The sequence below is a fragment of the Python bivittatus genome, unplaced genomic scaffold (assembly GCF_059951505.1).
Source record: "Python bivittatus isolate LINGU-HERP-01145 unplaced genomic scaffold, Pbiv_v1 ctg000960_np1212, whole genome shotgun sequence".
NCBI classification, from domain to species: domain Eukaryota; kingdom Metazoa; phylum Chordata; class Lepidosauria; order Squamata; family Pythonidae; genus Python; species Python bivittatus.
This window is the reverse complement of record NW_028277124.1, coordinates 12,608,355-12,623,147: the sequence shown is the minus strand read 5'-3', so window position 1 is coordinate 12,623,147 and position 14,793 is coordinate 12,608,355. Positions and strand designations below refer to the sequence as shown.

The 14,793-nt window shown below is 42.0% G+C and overlaps 1 protein-coding gene across 9 annotated transcripts in view; it reads left to right on the top strand.

Moving 5' to 3' along the window:
- Positions 1-14,793, top strand: part of LDB2 (LIM domain binding 2) — a 178,937-nt gene that overhangs the window by 75,389 nt on the left and 88,755 nt on the right. For 8 of the 9 annotated variants that reach the window (XR_015794214.1, XM_088131345.1, XM_088131342.1 and 5 more), the window contains one exon: positions 1,957-2,059. Coding sequence is in view for 7 of the 9 variants with exons in the window: in XM_088131345.1 (XP_087987471.1) it covers positions 1,957-2,059 (103 nt within the window). In the remaining 2 variants the exon portion in view is untranslated. Of the gene's footprint in view, positions 1-1,956; positions 2,060-14,793 lie in introns of those variants that run through there. The other variant, XR_015794215.1, reaches the window with a different exon arrangement.

The window sequence follows — 14,793 nt, the reverse complement described above, 5'->3', positions numbered from 1 at the left end:
ATTTACTGCGCCTAGAAAGCTGAGTTGTAAATAAATGCAATAAACATATGAATTGAGCAGAAATCCAGTTGTGTTTTAGTTCTCACAGAGGTCATTCAGCAATCGACTGATTTTTGCAAATCTCCTTTAATATTATGGAAAGATTTAAAGACATTAAAATTTGGCAGCTCCAAGATCAAAATATTCATTGGTGCCATCCATCCTTTCACTAGCCGCTCCTCCCAATGTAAAATATCTGGAATGATTTACTTCTGTTTTCTAGAAACAAATGTAAATTATGGGAAATTGTGCTGTTAATTTAGAACCATAACATGTATTATATACAACTTGTTCCTTAAATTATCATGTGTGGTAGATTAACATTTCAATAGTTGATCACTTTAAAATGTTTTATTTGGTTTTATGCTCTGTGTAATCTGCCGAGAGTCTCTGATTGTGGCAGGGTAAAAATGTGGACAATAAATATATAGGTTGTTTGGTGGGTGATTTTCTTGCAAAGCAAATTAATAAGAATTCTATGCCAATTTATCTGCTGAAAATATTAATAGCATTAAAATATATTTTAATATTCTAATTCAGAATAATTGCAATTCTGTAAAGAAGTATACCTCAATATCTGTTAGCTCCTTTGCAGAGTTCTGTCCTTGTTTTGGATCTCAAGGATAAACTCATAAGATTTAAGGGTAATTTAAACCTGATTTTAAGAAAAATACTTTGAGCGTTTGAAATTTCACTTTAAACTAACTTAGGTCATAGTATCATCAAACTATGGGAATAACGTGGAGTTGGTTTCTACCGTCCTGATGCTAAACACATCTACTTGGGAATCAAAAACATTTTGTTGTAGAAAAGATAGGTGTCTGGTAGAAGGCATGGTGATGTCATTGCTCAACTGAAATGACTTAGCTAATTTGCATGATGAAGTGTATGATGTCGTTCCACTGCACCACATACACACAGACACACAAATGTGCATGGGTGGTGTGTTCTAAATGTAAAACTAACTCAGTGAATGCATTGTGTGTCTTACTGGTTCTCCCTCATATAATTTTAAAAGAAGGGAGGGAGGAAGGAGAATTTACTGATGTGTCTGCAAAGCCTGACCCAACAGCCTGCGATTTTGAGACCCATCTTCTGTATGTATCTTTCTTGGGAAGCGAGGCTGGGTACCAGCGTTTATGGAAATAGATGGTCACATTGCTTGTTCTAGGGTAATATTTTTAGATATTGCACACTGTTTGAAGTGTCATTGCAGTGTAGCATTTATTTTAGCATGATAAATATGGCGGCTGAGGTCCATGGTATTTATCTTTAGTATTTCTTTAAAGAAACCCACATGAATCAATATTTCACTAACTTGACAGCCTGATCTTTTGCTGTGGTGAATGAGAAAATAGAATCACGGTCCTGAGCAGGGCTAATGCTTGAGCAAAAAGCTTCCTTTTTTATGTACTGAAAATGTTGCTCAGGGTTTTGCCTGACAAGGCAAAGCACAGGTGATAAACTGGAGAGGAGATCTACTGCACACCTACATTTATCCTACCATGTGGTCGTTTAATATAAAGCCATTATTTGAAAGAGATTTGTTCAATATGTTAGCAAATGAGGTAGAAGCAAGATCCAGGGCATTCTTAATTATTAGCAGAGGTGTCCAGGGTGTGTGTGTGTGTCATAAAAGTCAAGATGGGGGTCTGGATAGTGTGGTCAAAATTTTACTCCTTGTTCATGCATGAGATACCTTTTAAAAGGGCAGGACTTTGATTGCACTGTCCTACCTGGTGTCTTTAACTCCCCCTCCTGTTGCAGATGCCCCTGATTATTAGCAGTACTTTAAAATAATTATTATTATTATTATTATTTCCCTTCCTTGAGATTATTTATAAAGGAACCGGTATTGCTTCCAAAATGACAAATTGTACCTTTCCTGGTTAAAATAACGTTTTTTCTCTCTCTCAGGACAGCGACAACCTGTGGTGGGATGCCTTTGCGACAGAGTTTTTTGAAGATGATGCAACCTTAACCCTTTCCTTTTGTTTGGAAGATGGACCAAAGCGATACAGTAAGGGAACAAATATATTTTAATGATTCCACTAGTTTGTGGCAGAGCTGAAACCAATTGGTGATGAAGTGAGGAGATATATAAAGTCCTCTTCAGCTGTGTGTTATCCTGATTATGACACTCGTCTTTTGACCAAATTTAGAGGTTAAAGTAAAAATAAAATGAAATAATCCCTTCCAAAGCATCCAGTCTGTATCTGAATATGGTGAATAAACTTCAAGTATATGGCATTTATTTGGAAAAGCTGAACTTGGGATTGAAGCATCTTTGGGCAGGCAGATATGTGGGGGGAAAATGGCTTCAGGGCTACTTCTGACAAGAATAAAAGAATTAAGGAATGTCTCTAAGTGGGAGGGAGAGGTCATAGGTTGTTTCCTGGAATATTTCCATAGGCCCAATTGGCTCTCTTAAAGTTTTAGTCGCAGAATTGTTTTATTTCATTATAAGATATAATCTTGCCATGGTTCTTTTGGCTCTTTCTCATCCGAATCCTCAAATAATGGCAACTTATGACTTGCTTGATACAAAGGAAAAATATACCTCTGGTGCAGTTAACTAAATGCATGTTTTATGCTTCTGAGCAGTTCTTCAAGAGTCAGTTCCCAACATACAAAAATAGGAGCATTCTTGTAAGCTTGTAAAACCTTTAGCCTTAAAGCAGGATCCACTGCTGAGCCCGTTTGTCCACTCCCAGTCTTAAATGACATACTTGAAGCAACTCTAGAACCACCTTCCTGTCTGGGTTTCTGGAATGAATGGAGGTCCTTAACCATTATTTACTGGTATCACATGATTTGCTTCTTGCTTGTGGAAGACCAGCCATCTTTGCTCCTGAACATTTTCCTATTATGTGGCAAAAGAAAGCGTATTGTCGCACATCACATAAGTAACTTGTGAAATTTATTCCGGCAAGACAATGTGATAGCCACCAATTTGGAGATCTTTAAAGGAAATTTGGATCAATTCCTAGAGGAGAGTTCTGTTGAGGGCTATCAGTCAGACTCCAAGTTGGGGGTTCATACTTCAAAATATTAGTTGTAGGGTAACAGTAGTGGGAGAAGGAGGTGTTTTCATTTCCTGCTTATGAGCACCTAAGATACATCTGGTTGTCCACTGTGAGAAATAGAGAAAGAACTTTGTCTGATGCAGCAGGGCTGTTCATATGTTCTTATACATGCTAATATCTAGAACAACATTTCTCTTATTCGTATCTACTCATTGACAACTGACCAAAAACTGTTATTTGCTTTATCTTAAAGCATGTAACCCTTCTGTATTTCTGTAGTTCCATAAGAACAATGAAGATAGTATGCATGAGAAAGCTAGTCAAATAAAAATAATGAAAGAGGAAATCACTATTTGTAGCAATAGCAGAAGAGATTAGTTCTTGAAGCAACTGACAACCAGGAATGTTCATGAAGCTAAAGCGCTCTTGGGAGTTGAAGGCTGGTGGAGAATGCTACTCCTGCATTCTGGGCCAGGTGGACTTTCCAGAATGAGTTCAAGGGCAGCCCTGGGAAAAGCAGGTTCTACCAGTCAAGGGAGCATACACAACCCTTGCAAGACTCCTGGTCTTTGAAGAAATACAGAGCTTTAACACTACCCCAAATGCCCCCACTGTCAGCATGCCTATTATATCTGGATTGAGAGAGAGCAGCTATGCCAAACAACACAACCGTTTAATCCCACTTTTCAAGAACACTTGCAAGTACTTTGTCTTTCACTTCAAGCTCAGCCTTATAGTCTTGCTTCCTGCTGAACTCACTCCAGTTAGTTGTTTGTGCAGTCAGTAGAAATTAGTTGTGACAACAGGAATGCTTTCCCCCGCTCTTTGACAAATCTTTTCATATGTAGCCATGTCCAATCTAACTGGACATTAATTGCTTTTTTGCTGATATATCTATCCCTCTTCAACTGATAAAACAACTAACAAATTTGATATCTGACAAGTTGACTCCATCTAATTGGGACAGATCAGCTGAAACCAGTTTTGCTACAGGCTGCAATTTGAAAGCCTCTACAAAGTTATCACTTGAAAGGGAGGAGAGAGTAATTCTGTCAACAATAATTCTTTAAATGGTGTTCAAAGTAGAACCAGGGAGCCCTTGTCAAGTAAACACCTGAAGATAACTGATAAAATGAATTAAATGCACGGGAGTGAAACAATGACTTTAGTCACTACCAGAAGTAGAAGCATCTTGCAAGATGTTAACCTCAAAGCAGAAAAGTGTGTGAATCAAGAGGGAGAGAAAAGACAAGCTTTGCATATGTTCACTAATGCCTGTTACGGTGGGAATTAAAAGTTAGAAAAGAATTGAAGATAATCCAATTGCTGTTGGATAAGCAAATCAGTTTTGAAACATTTGTTTTTACAGATTCATTTCTAACACATGGCATTCCATCATACTTGTGCTAAATTGGCATTCCATGGAATAAGACGTTACTGTTTTAATTATTATGAGCTTCTTACTATAATCCAGAAATTGCCAACCTGGGTAACATTAGAAACTTTTATTGACTTTATATGAGTGATCTTTTTGATTCCTATTTTAGGCTCTCCCCCAGGGGCATCTATGGGGTGGTGTCAAAAAAGTCAAAATGGTTGCTGCAACCATACAATCAAAGCCCTACCCCTTTTTGGCTATGTGTAAAGTTCTCAAAATTATGTTTCTGTAAAGTGTGAGAATGCCTTTCTCTCTGCTGGAGAAAGATCAGTTTGCCCAAATATAATTGGCTGTGGCTTGAGAAAAGCTGAGATGCTTGTAGGTCAGTTGCTCCATATTTACTCAGAATTCTCACTTCATTTGTGGGATTTCCAAGTGGGTGGGTTTCAGGCTGTTGTCTTTGTTGTCCAGTGTAAGTTCTTGCTTAGGATACTTCAATGAATACATGAAACAATAAACAGTCCTCCTTTCTACAGAGATACATATCAGCAAGCTTTCCATTTATTAATCATTCCCAGTGCACTTTCAAATCAACCTGCTACTTTTTCATAACCTTCTAGCAGGATGTTGTCTATATGCTTGTGAGTCCAGAACTCAGAGAAAACTTCTGCTAATCATTTCTCCATCTGAACCAAACTCAATGAGTATCGCTGATCTACCAAAAGACATTGACATGTCATGTTCCTGTTTTACAAAAATGCATCTATGCCCATCAGTTGTCTTTGCGGAAAATACCAATAGAAATAGGTTAGGGCACTGATGGTTATAGTTTGTAATTTAAAAAAACAAAGCATGTGTGGCAAAAACATGCATCTTGCAACGGAAAAGGACTTTCTGGAAAGGAGACAATACCTTTTTGCAGGCAAGTGTGAGATAAATCCCAGGATTTCCAAGAATTGCAGGCCAACTCTTTGTGCCTGCTTATATCATTGGACAAAATGATTGTGAGTCTCTGTCACTCATTTTCTGGCCCTGCTACATGACAAAATGGTTATCTCGCTTCCTTTGTCTCGTTCTTCAAAAGAAAATTACATTTAGCAAAAGTAATAAATTGCTCCTGTTTCCAAGCATAGGCTAAGTCCCAATAATTAAACATCACTCAATAATTACCGCGTGGCAGAATAATTCCTCTTTTCCACATTCTGAGGCTAGTTTCTTTGTGTACCCTGGTATCCTGCCTGCTCTCGTTTTTTGCCACGTCTAGAGATAATTGCTCTGCTGTCTGTGCGCATATAAAGCTGATGCCTTTAAAAGTCATAAAGGAAGAAGTTTTCCCAATCCTTTTCTGTTTTAGCAGTTGCATTTTGCAGTAATCAAATGATGAGTCCAGCCATCTTGTTTATTTCTCTGAAACTTCCTGCTACAGCCTCCCAGCCAACCAGATCTAGTCAAGCTAAGGTAGTGTGTCTCAACCTCAGCAACTTTAAGAAGTGGAGACTTCAGCTTCCACATCTGGCTGAAGAATTCTGGAAGCTGAAGTCCCCACTTCTTAAAGTTGCTGAGGTTGGAAACACTTAGCTAAGGTATTAGAAGAAAATCAGAAGCAATTGCCTATCTCTTTCTGTATTGACTTTGCTTTCAGGAGCCACATTTTTTGCCTAGAATTGCTCTAGAAGGAGTAGACGATACCTGCTATATCACATCCGTTTTCTATCCAGCTCCCACAAGTCTTCAGAGGACTAGTTGAGTGGGAAGGAAGTTATGGGGAGAAGGAAAGGTCCAGGTTGCCACCATCTCCCACTCCATTTTTCTACCTTTCAGCAAGGTAGACTTCCTTGGGAACAGATGCCCAAGGTCACAGGTTCCCTGCCCTGCACTCCTATAGCCTATGAGGACCCTATGCTTATCTGTTATTTAATTATTAGCAGTAGGCTTCTGTGTCACTTCAGCTTTAAGACTCATGGTAGTTAATAAATATTCAGAGAACCAAATCATCAAAACAGATGGATCAGTTGAATGAATAAAGTGTCCATAAGAGCGTTGTGTTCATAACATTAATTTCCTTGTCTTAATTACTGGGAAAAACACCATCATCAGCTCCCACTCTTTGCTCCCTAGAGGCTCCATGAAAAAGCAGAATTTTCAGTTTCCTGAATATCACCAAGGAAGGAGATGTTTGCACCACTGGGGAGGGAGGCCAGCTGTTCCAGAGGGGGAGGGAGAAAGATCACTCCCAGCTCCCCACCTCACTTAATGTTCCAGCAAGCAGGAATCTGCAACATGCCATTCTGTTGGATTGTGTTGGGCAGGCAGGAGTAGATGGTCTCTAAGACACTCAGGTCCCAAGCCACAGAGGTCCTCATAGATAATAACCAGTACCTTGAATTGCACATAGAAGCAAATCAGCAATGAACACAACTCCTGCAAGAGAGGTGTGACTTGACTGTAACAGCTGTTCCTGTTACGAGGCAGGCCATTGCATGTGTTATAGCTTCAGAGTCATCTTCAGAGGCAGCCCTAGTAGAGCTAATTACAGCAGTCCAGCCACAAGGCAACAGGAACAGGAGTGACCATCGCTAGGCTTTTCCATTCCCATTTATTATCTAAAATGAATACCCATATTGCATGATTATTTCAATAAAATAATTTTTCTTTATTCTACTATATGCAAAAAAAAAAGGGAAGGGAACGGAAGGGAAGGGAAGGGAAGTTTGCTGAAACATCTGTGCTCTCAAAGATGCTCTCACTCAAGTCATGCTACACAATTAAATTATTGGCATTTAAGGGAGGTTACTTAGTAAAAAAAGGAAATTCAATATATCATGAAATAGCCTTCCAAGGATCGCAAGAGAGTTGAGTTCTGGGGATCGTTCTCTAAATGCAGTCTCAGAGTATCAACTTTTCTTGCAATCATACAAACATCCATATCGATTTCTGTTCTCCTCCTCTTAGTTTTTAAGCATTGGTATATAATTAAAAAAAAAAACCAGGCATCTACAAATGCCAGTTTATATGTGAAATAACTCTCGCCAAATGGAACCACTACAGCACATGACCACAAATTGTTTTGAGCAGATTTCTCAATTAGCCAGAAGTATCCACAGGGTATGGTCAAAAAAGGCAAGATGGTGGCTGTGACAGTGCAATCAAAGCTCCACCTAGTATTTATGTGCTCTGCTTCACACTGTCATGGCCGCCATCTTGATTTTTTTGACCACACCTTGTGGACACCTGTGCAATTAGCTGAACCCACCAGTTTCTTCTCAGAAAGATGCTTTTGATGAATTAGTCACAATTCATCTATAGATTCTAGCTTTGTGGAAATGCTTTCATCTGAATTGCAGTTCTGAAAGCTGCCCCACCCCAACCTTGGCCGATCTCGAGAAAGCTAATGAGTAGAGTCCACCAGGAAGTTCTAGGCGTGTAAATAAATTAAATCAAATAATAAATTAAGAACTTGAAAAAGCACCCTGGAAGAAAGCAATGTAAACAACTTCAGTATTGTTGCCAAGGAAAAAATGGGGATATGTCCAAGCTGACTAAACCAGGAAAAGGAGTGGCAGGGTCTGGGTCAGTTAGCACGGTTAAAGCTCAGCCATAAAATTAGGAAGGAATTCAACTTGCTGATTAAAAAAAAAATCTGACCCAAATTTCTTTGCATCAACTAGAAGCTGTTCATACATAAATATAACTGACTAGGTTGTGTAGAGCGGTGTTTCTCAACCTTGACAACTTTAAGATGTCTGGATTTCAACTCCCAGAATTCCCGAGCCAGCATGGTGTAGAGGAACTCATTCTGTTTTACTTCCTAAGGAGCAGGTAAATTCTGTAGGCAATCGGTTAAATGAATACATATTTATTTACATATTTACATATCGCCTTTCAACTAATTGGTGTATAAGGTGGTTCACAGTAGGATAAAACATAGTACAGGAAGTCCTCACTTTATGAGCATTCATTCAGTGACCATTCAAAGTTATGGCGGCACCGAACACATGGTACTTACACCTAGTTCCCAAAGTTATGGCTGTTGCAGCGCTCAGGTGGCCATGTGATCAAAATATGGGTGCTTGGCAGCCCGCCTGCACTTACAACTACAGGGGCACTTCAGATTCCCCCACCCACCTATCTCCCCCCCCCCCGCCCTTTTGGCCACCCTGTGCAGTGGCAGTACTTGGCAGCAGCGCTGGGGCTGAAGTAGAGGCCTGGGGCCTTCAGCAGTCTCAGCTGGCCACCACTGCCCCCAGGCCTCTACGCTGCCACTGAAGAGTGCCTCCCTAAGCCCCGTGCCACAGCCAGCCACCCCACTGCCACAGTGCAAAGCTCCCGCTGCCCCTACCTACCCTGCACTCCACAGAACCCGCTTCATCCAGCTGACCTTCTCCGTCTTCCTCCCCCTGCTGACGAGGCACGCTCAGCCTAGCCTTATGTGAGGCAGCTGCTGGCCACACCAGGCCTTCTTCCCAAGGCCACTAATGCCGTTCTCCAAATAGTGCACGCTGTTATCACGATGCTTTGGAAAGCCTTCAGAAAGCTTCTAAGGCCTTCCGAAGCATTGCAAGCGTGGGCTGCGTGGGCTTTGCACTGTGGCACTGGGGTGGCTGGCCATGGGGCGGGGCTGAAGTAGAGACCCGGGGGCGGTGGTGGCTGTCTGAGGCTGCTGAAGGACTCAGGCCTCTACTTCAGGCCCTGCACTGCCACTGCTACCAAGGAGTGCCGCTGTGCAGGGCAGCCAAAAGACCAGAGATGGTGGGGAGATAAGCAGTCAGGGAGAGTTCAGGAGGAGGCAATCTCTTACCTTACCAAGATTCAGGGCTGGGAGGGAATGGCTTGGATTGGGGTGGGTCCTTACCTAATAACCAGTGGGATTCGGTTAATGACGGCAACAGGGAGTTGCTGGGATTGTCCTCACTAAGCGATGTCCTCACGTGACATTGTGCTTTATGACCGCATCGCTCAGCAACGGAAATTCCAGTCCCAATTACCATCGTAACTCGAGGACTACCTGTATAAGTAGAAAATTAAAAAATAAACAAGTTTAGCAATTAAAAGCAGCAAATTAAAGTACCAGAAAAGCTAAGCGCATTAAAAGATGGTGGAAAAATTCCCTTTGCTTGGTGATTAAAGCATAGCAAATCCAGGATAGGGGTCCATTAGAAGCAATGATGACATCAGGCCCATCACAATGTCTTTATGCAAACGAAGCAAATTACTGTGACATCATGATGCACGTGGGTCATTTGCCACCCTGTCCCAGGGCACCATAAATCTAAGGAAACTCTCTACCACAAAGATGACCTCAGCATTCAGGTAGGTTGCAGGGGTCACCCATCAAGCCTTTCCTTTGGACCATGATTTGCTGAATACACAAAAGGGGCTGGAGTTGCAGAGGAGGTGAAGCTAGAATCCAACAAAAAACATCTTGTGGCCAGATTAGGAGGTATCTTTCTCTGCCCCAAGCAAGGCAAATTACTTCATGAGCATTATGATGTCATTGGGCAAATAGCATAGTGACACATTTGACACCATCACGGCTTCTACTAAGCCTTTGCAGTGGGAGACCCAGTTCTGCCTTGCACCAAAACGTTCTCCTATTCATCTACCAAGCACAAACTTTGACTTAGTCCCAAAGGCTGTCCTTAAACCTTAAGACTCTGTACTGTAGAGCCTTTCTCTTACGAGATCCTATCCTGAAATAAGGGGACAAAGGCGTACCTTCCGAGTCATAAGAAATCATCCTCATGCTCCAGATCTCAGTATTTTTTTATGTAAAACTCAGCCTCAAAGAACCTGCTTCTGTATTGCCCACACAAGCTAAGTTGTAACAAAGGGCTGCACTGTAAGACATTGTCTATTTATGTGTGATTTATTTACATTTGGGGTAGTTGACTGACAGATGGGCTGCCTGACTGTTGTGTTGTTGCTTCAAATCCTTCATGGCAGCCTCCTCCTTTTGACCTAAACGGCTGCTTCATTTTGCACCAAAGATGCCATGGAGCGCACTCGTTTAATCAAAAGATAACAGCTCCCTAAAGAATGGTGAATGATGTGCCGGCACCCTTTGTCATTTTTACTACTACAACACTCTGAACAGACCAGTGGTTAGAGTTTGTGTAGAAAATGACCAATGAAAATATGATTCTTGTTGCAGAGATTTGATCAGTTACAGTATGAATATTGCTTTTAAGAAAGTAGCACTGGAACGGTGTTCTCAGAGAACAGCATGCAAGTGGACTGTGCTAATTATAAAATTTTTATAACTAGCCCTGATAGTTACAAAAGTTTTTCAAAACCAACTGTGTGCCTTGTAACTAGTCAAATAGGGCACACAGGGGGAGCATTGATGTCTCAGACCCATTCCAGTCTTCTGAGCATGATATAATGGTATGTGGGAATGACCTTGGAAGACAGGGAGAAGAGACACAGCCAAAGGGAACAGTCAGATAAAAGGCAGCTGAACCCCCTGCAGGAATGTGGGTGAGGCAAGAGGCTCAGAAGGGACCCTCCCTAGTTTCTTGGGCTGTAAAGGGGACGGGGGGCAGGCAATTGTGTTTTCAGACATGCAAGATCTGTTAATGTAACCTTACAATAAAGTAGAATTAACTCATCTGGCCGTGCTTCCTGTCTGGTCTACTTTGCAAGGCTGACACATAAGGAGGTTGGCCTACCAACCTGGTCTGTAGACACTTTGAACATGTAACCAACATCCTCCATTTTGGGGAGGGTTTCTAAAATACTCATTGGTGTAGGTGGAGAGTGATACGCACTCAGGTGCTCACAGACAGGGACATCCTCAGAGTGTGTTCAACAAGGTCAGATTGCGGCCATGGCTCTGCAGCTGAAACTCCACCTGGTCTGCAAGGGTTCGATCACACCTTCATGACCGCCACTTTGACTTTTTTGAACACACCCTGAGGATGCTTCTGCACACCAAGTAGCCTAATTATGCACAATAAGCATAGAGGTGCCTTTCTGGGTTTCCTTCCTGGGATATATTACTACCTTTGTAATATGCTTGCACTTCTGCTGTACCAATTAGCCTCTGTGTAAATAGGCATGAAACAGGAATTGTGTTACATATAACAGGTTTTAGCCACTGATGTGGTCTAATATTGTGGACCGGAGGCTGGCAGTAAGAGCTCACAGTGCTGGAATAAAAGCTATTAAGTATGCATTTAGACTAATAAGGGCTGGGGAACATATGCTTCATAGAGGTGCCCTAATCACTGAGCTGGCATTGGGTACAGTGCTTTGTTTGGTGGGCACAGATGGTCATGAGAATCCCAGCCTGCTAATGAGAGGGAATGTTGCAATAGAAACTGGGAATGTGGATTTGAGTTTTGCCACATGAAGTATAATATAAGGAGAATCTTAAGCCCCACTCTGTGTGTGTGCGTGTGTGTGTGCATGTGTCCGTGCATGCACCTTTGAGTCAGGTTTTGATTCCTGGCAACAGCCTGGACTGGTCCCTGCAGTTTTCTTGGCAAGGTTTTTCAGAAGTGGTTTGCCATTGCCTCCTTCCTAGGGCTGAGAGAGAGGGACTGGCCCAAGGTCACCCAGCTGGCTCTGAGCCTAAGGTGGGACTAGAACTCCCAATCTCCTGGTTTCCAGCCTGATGCCTTCACCACTACACCAAACTGGCTCAAGCCCAACTGCAGGCTTAAGCAACTTCTTACCAGGGAGGAGGATGGGAAGGAGAAAAGGGGAAGAAAGAGCCAGGGTAGTGTAGTAGTGAAGAAGTTGGACTGGCACTAGGGAGACCCAGGTTCTAGTGCTCCATGGAACCTCTCTGCGGGACTCTAGGACAATCTCTCTCCCTTAGGTCAAGAGCCAGCATAGCATAGAGTCAGCCTTCCCAGGTAGACCAGACAGAAAACTTGACCAGATGAGCTAATTCTACTTTATTATAAAGCTACATTAACAGAATCTTGCAAGTCTGAAAGTACAATTCTTCCACCATCACCTTACAACCCAAGAACTTAGGGAAGGTCCCTTCTGAGCCTCTTTCTCCAGCCATTATGCAGCTGTGGGCTATGCCGCCTCTTATCTGACTGTTCCCTAGGGAGCATCTCTTCACCCAGTTTCTCAAGGTCATTCTCATATACAATGGTGAAGGAACTGGACTAGGAGCAGGGAGACCCAGATTCAAGTCCCCCCCTCAGCCAAGGAAGCTCCCTGGAGGACTTTGGGCCAGTCCTTCTCTCTCAGCCTTGCCCTCCATCACTGGGTTGCTGTTACACTTGCCTAATCTGCCTCAAGCTCTGAAAGAAAGGTGGAAGCTATCAGATATGGATGGATGGATGGATGGATGGATGGATGGATGGATGGATGGATGGATGGATGATAGATAAATAGACAGACTGGTTGGCTTTTACTTCTTCTTACACTATTCCAAAATTCATGTCTCAGTTGGATTCCATAGAATTATGAATTGGGACACGGTGATGGTGGCTCGAAATAGCAATTAGTTAGTTCCCTTTGAGCCATGTGTGTGATTTCATATGCATGTCCATCTTGTTTTCTGGCCACAATACAGAAGTGGTTTGCTCTAGCCTGTTTCTGGGGTGTTTTTTTAACCTCTCAGTCTAGGCAACAATCCTGGGATTCTCCAGTGGTTCAAATCCAAGGACTAACCAAATGGACCTGCCTAACTTTTCAAGATCACCCAGTCAACTAGGTGCAGCCCTCTAGCAGAATAACTAAACCGTTATTGTCTCACCTTAGTTATCTTCATCATTTAGGGAGAATGAAACTCTGGAAAGGAATTCAGAATTCCTGATTAAGCAAACTCACTATTAGATACTTTGTGTCTGTGTATATATGTATATGTACAGTCGTGTAAAAAAGAAGGTACGCCCGCTTTGAGTTCTCTGGTTTTACGTATCTGGACATAATAAAAATCATCTGGTCCTTAGCAGTTCTCAAAAGTAGGTAAATACAACCTCAGATGAACAACAATACATGACATATTACACCATGTCATCATTTATTTTACAAAAATAAAGCCAAAATGGAAAAGCCACATGTGAAAAACTAAGTACACCCTTACTGCTTCCATAGCAGCCAGCTGCTGCTAATCAAGTGCCCTTGATCAATTGATCAGCAAGTGTGATCAGCAAGTGTGACTACCTCTATAAAAGCCAAAGTTTTAGGAGTTTGCTGGTCTCGAGCATTGAGGTGTGTGTTAATAATGCCAAAGATAAAGACATCAGCAATGATCTTAGAGAAGCAATTGTTGCTGCCCATCAATCTGGAAAGGGTTATAAGGCCATTTCCAAACAATTTAAAGTCCATCATTCTACAGTGAGGAAGATTATTCACAAGTGGAAAACATTCAAGACAGTTGCCAATCTTCCCAGGAGTGGACGTCCCAGCAAATTCACCCCAAGGTCAGACTCTGCAATGCTCAGAGAAATTGCAAACAATCCAAGAGTTACATCTCAGACTCTACAGGCCTCAGTTAGCATGTTAAATGTTAAAGTTCATGACAGTACAATTAGAAAAAGACTGAACAAGTATGGTTTGTTTGGAAGGGTTGCCAGGAGAAAGCCTCTTCTCTCTAAAAAGAACATGGCAGCATGGCTTAGGCTTGCAAAGTTGCATCTGAAGAAATCACAAGACTTCTGGAACACTGTCCTTTGGACAGACGAGACCAAAGTGGAGATGTTTACTCATAATGCACAGCGCCATGTTTGGCGAAAACCAAACACGGCATATCAGCACAAACATCTCATACCAACCATCAAGCACGGTGGTGGAGGAGTGATGATTTGGGCCTGTTTTGCAGCCACAGGACCTGGACATCTTGCAGTCATTGAGTCAACCATGAACTCCTTTGTATACCAAAGTATTCTAGAGTCGAATGTGAGGCCATCTGTCCGACAGCTAAAGCTTGGCCAACATTGGGTCATGCAACAGGACAATGATCCCAAGCACACCAGCAAATCTACAACAGAATGGCTGAAAAAGAAAAGAATCAAGGTGTTCCAATGGCCCAGTCAAAGTCCAGACCTCAACCTGATTGAAATGCTGTGGCGGGAACTCAAGAGAGCTGTGCATAAACAAATGCCTGCAAGCCTCAATGAACTGAAGCAATGTTGTAAAGAAGAGTGGGCCAAAATTCCTCCACAATGACGTGAGAGACTGATAAAGTCATGCAGAAAATGATTACTTCAAGTTATTGCTGCTAAAGGTGGTTCTACACACTATTGAATTATAAGGTGTACTTCGTTTTTTACACATGGCTTCTCCATTTTGGCTTTATTTTTGTGAAATAAATGATGACATGGTGTAATATGTCATGTGTTGTTGTTCATCTGAGGTTGTATTTACCTACTTTTGAGAACTGCT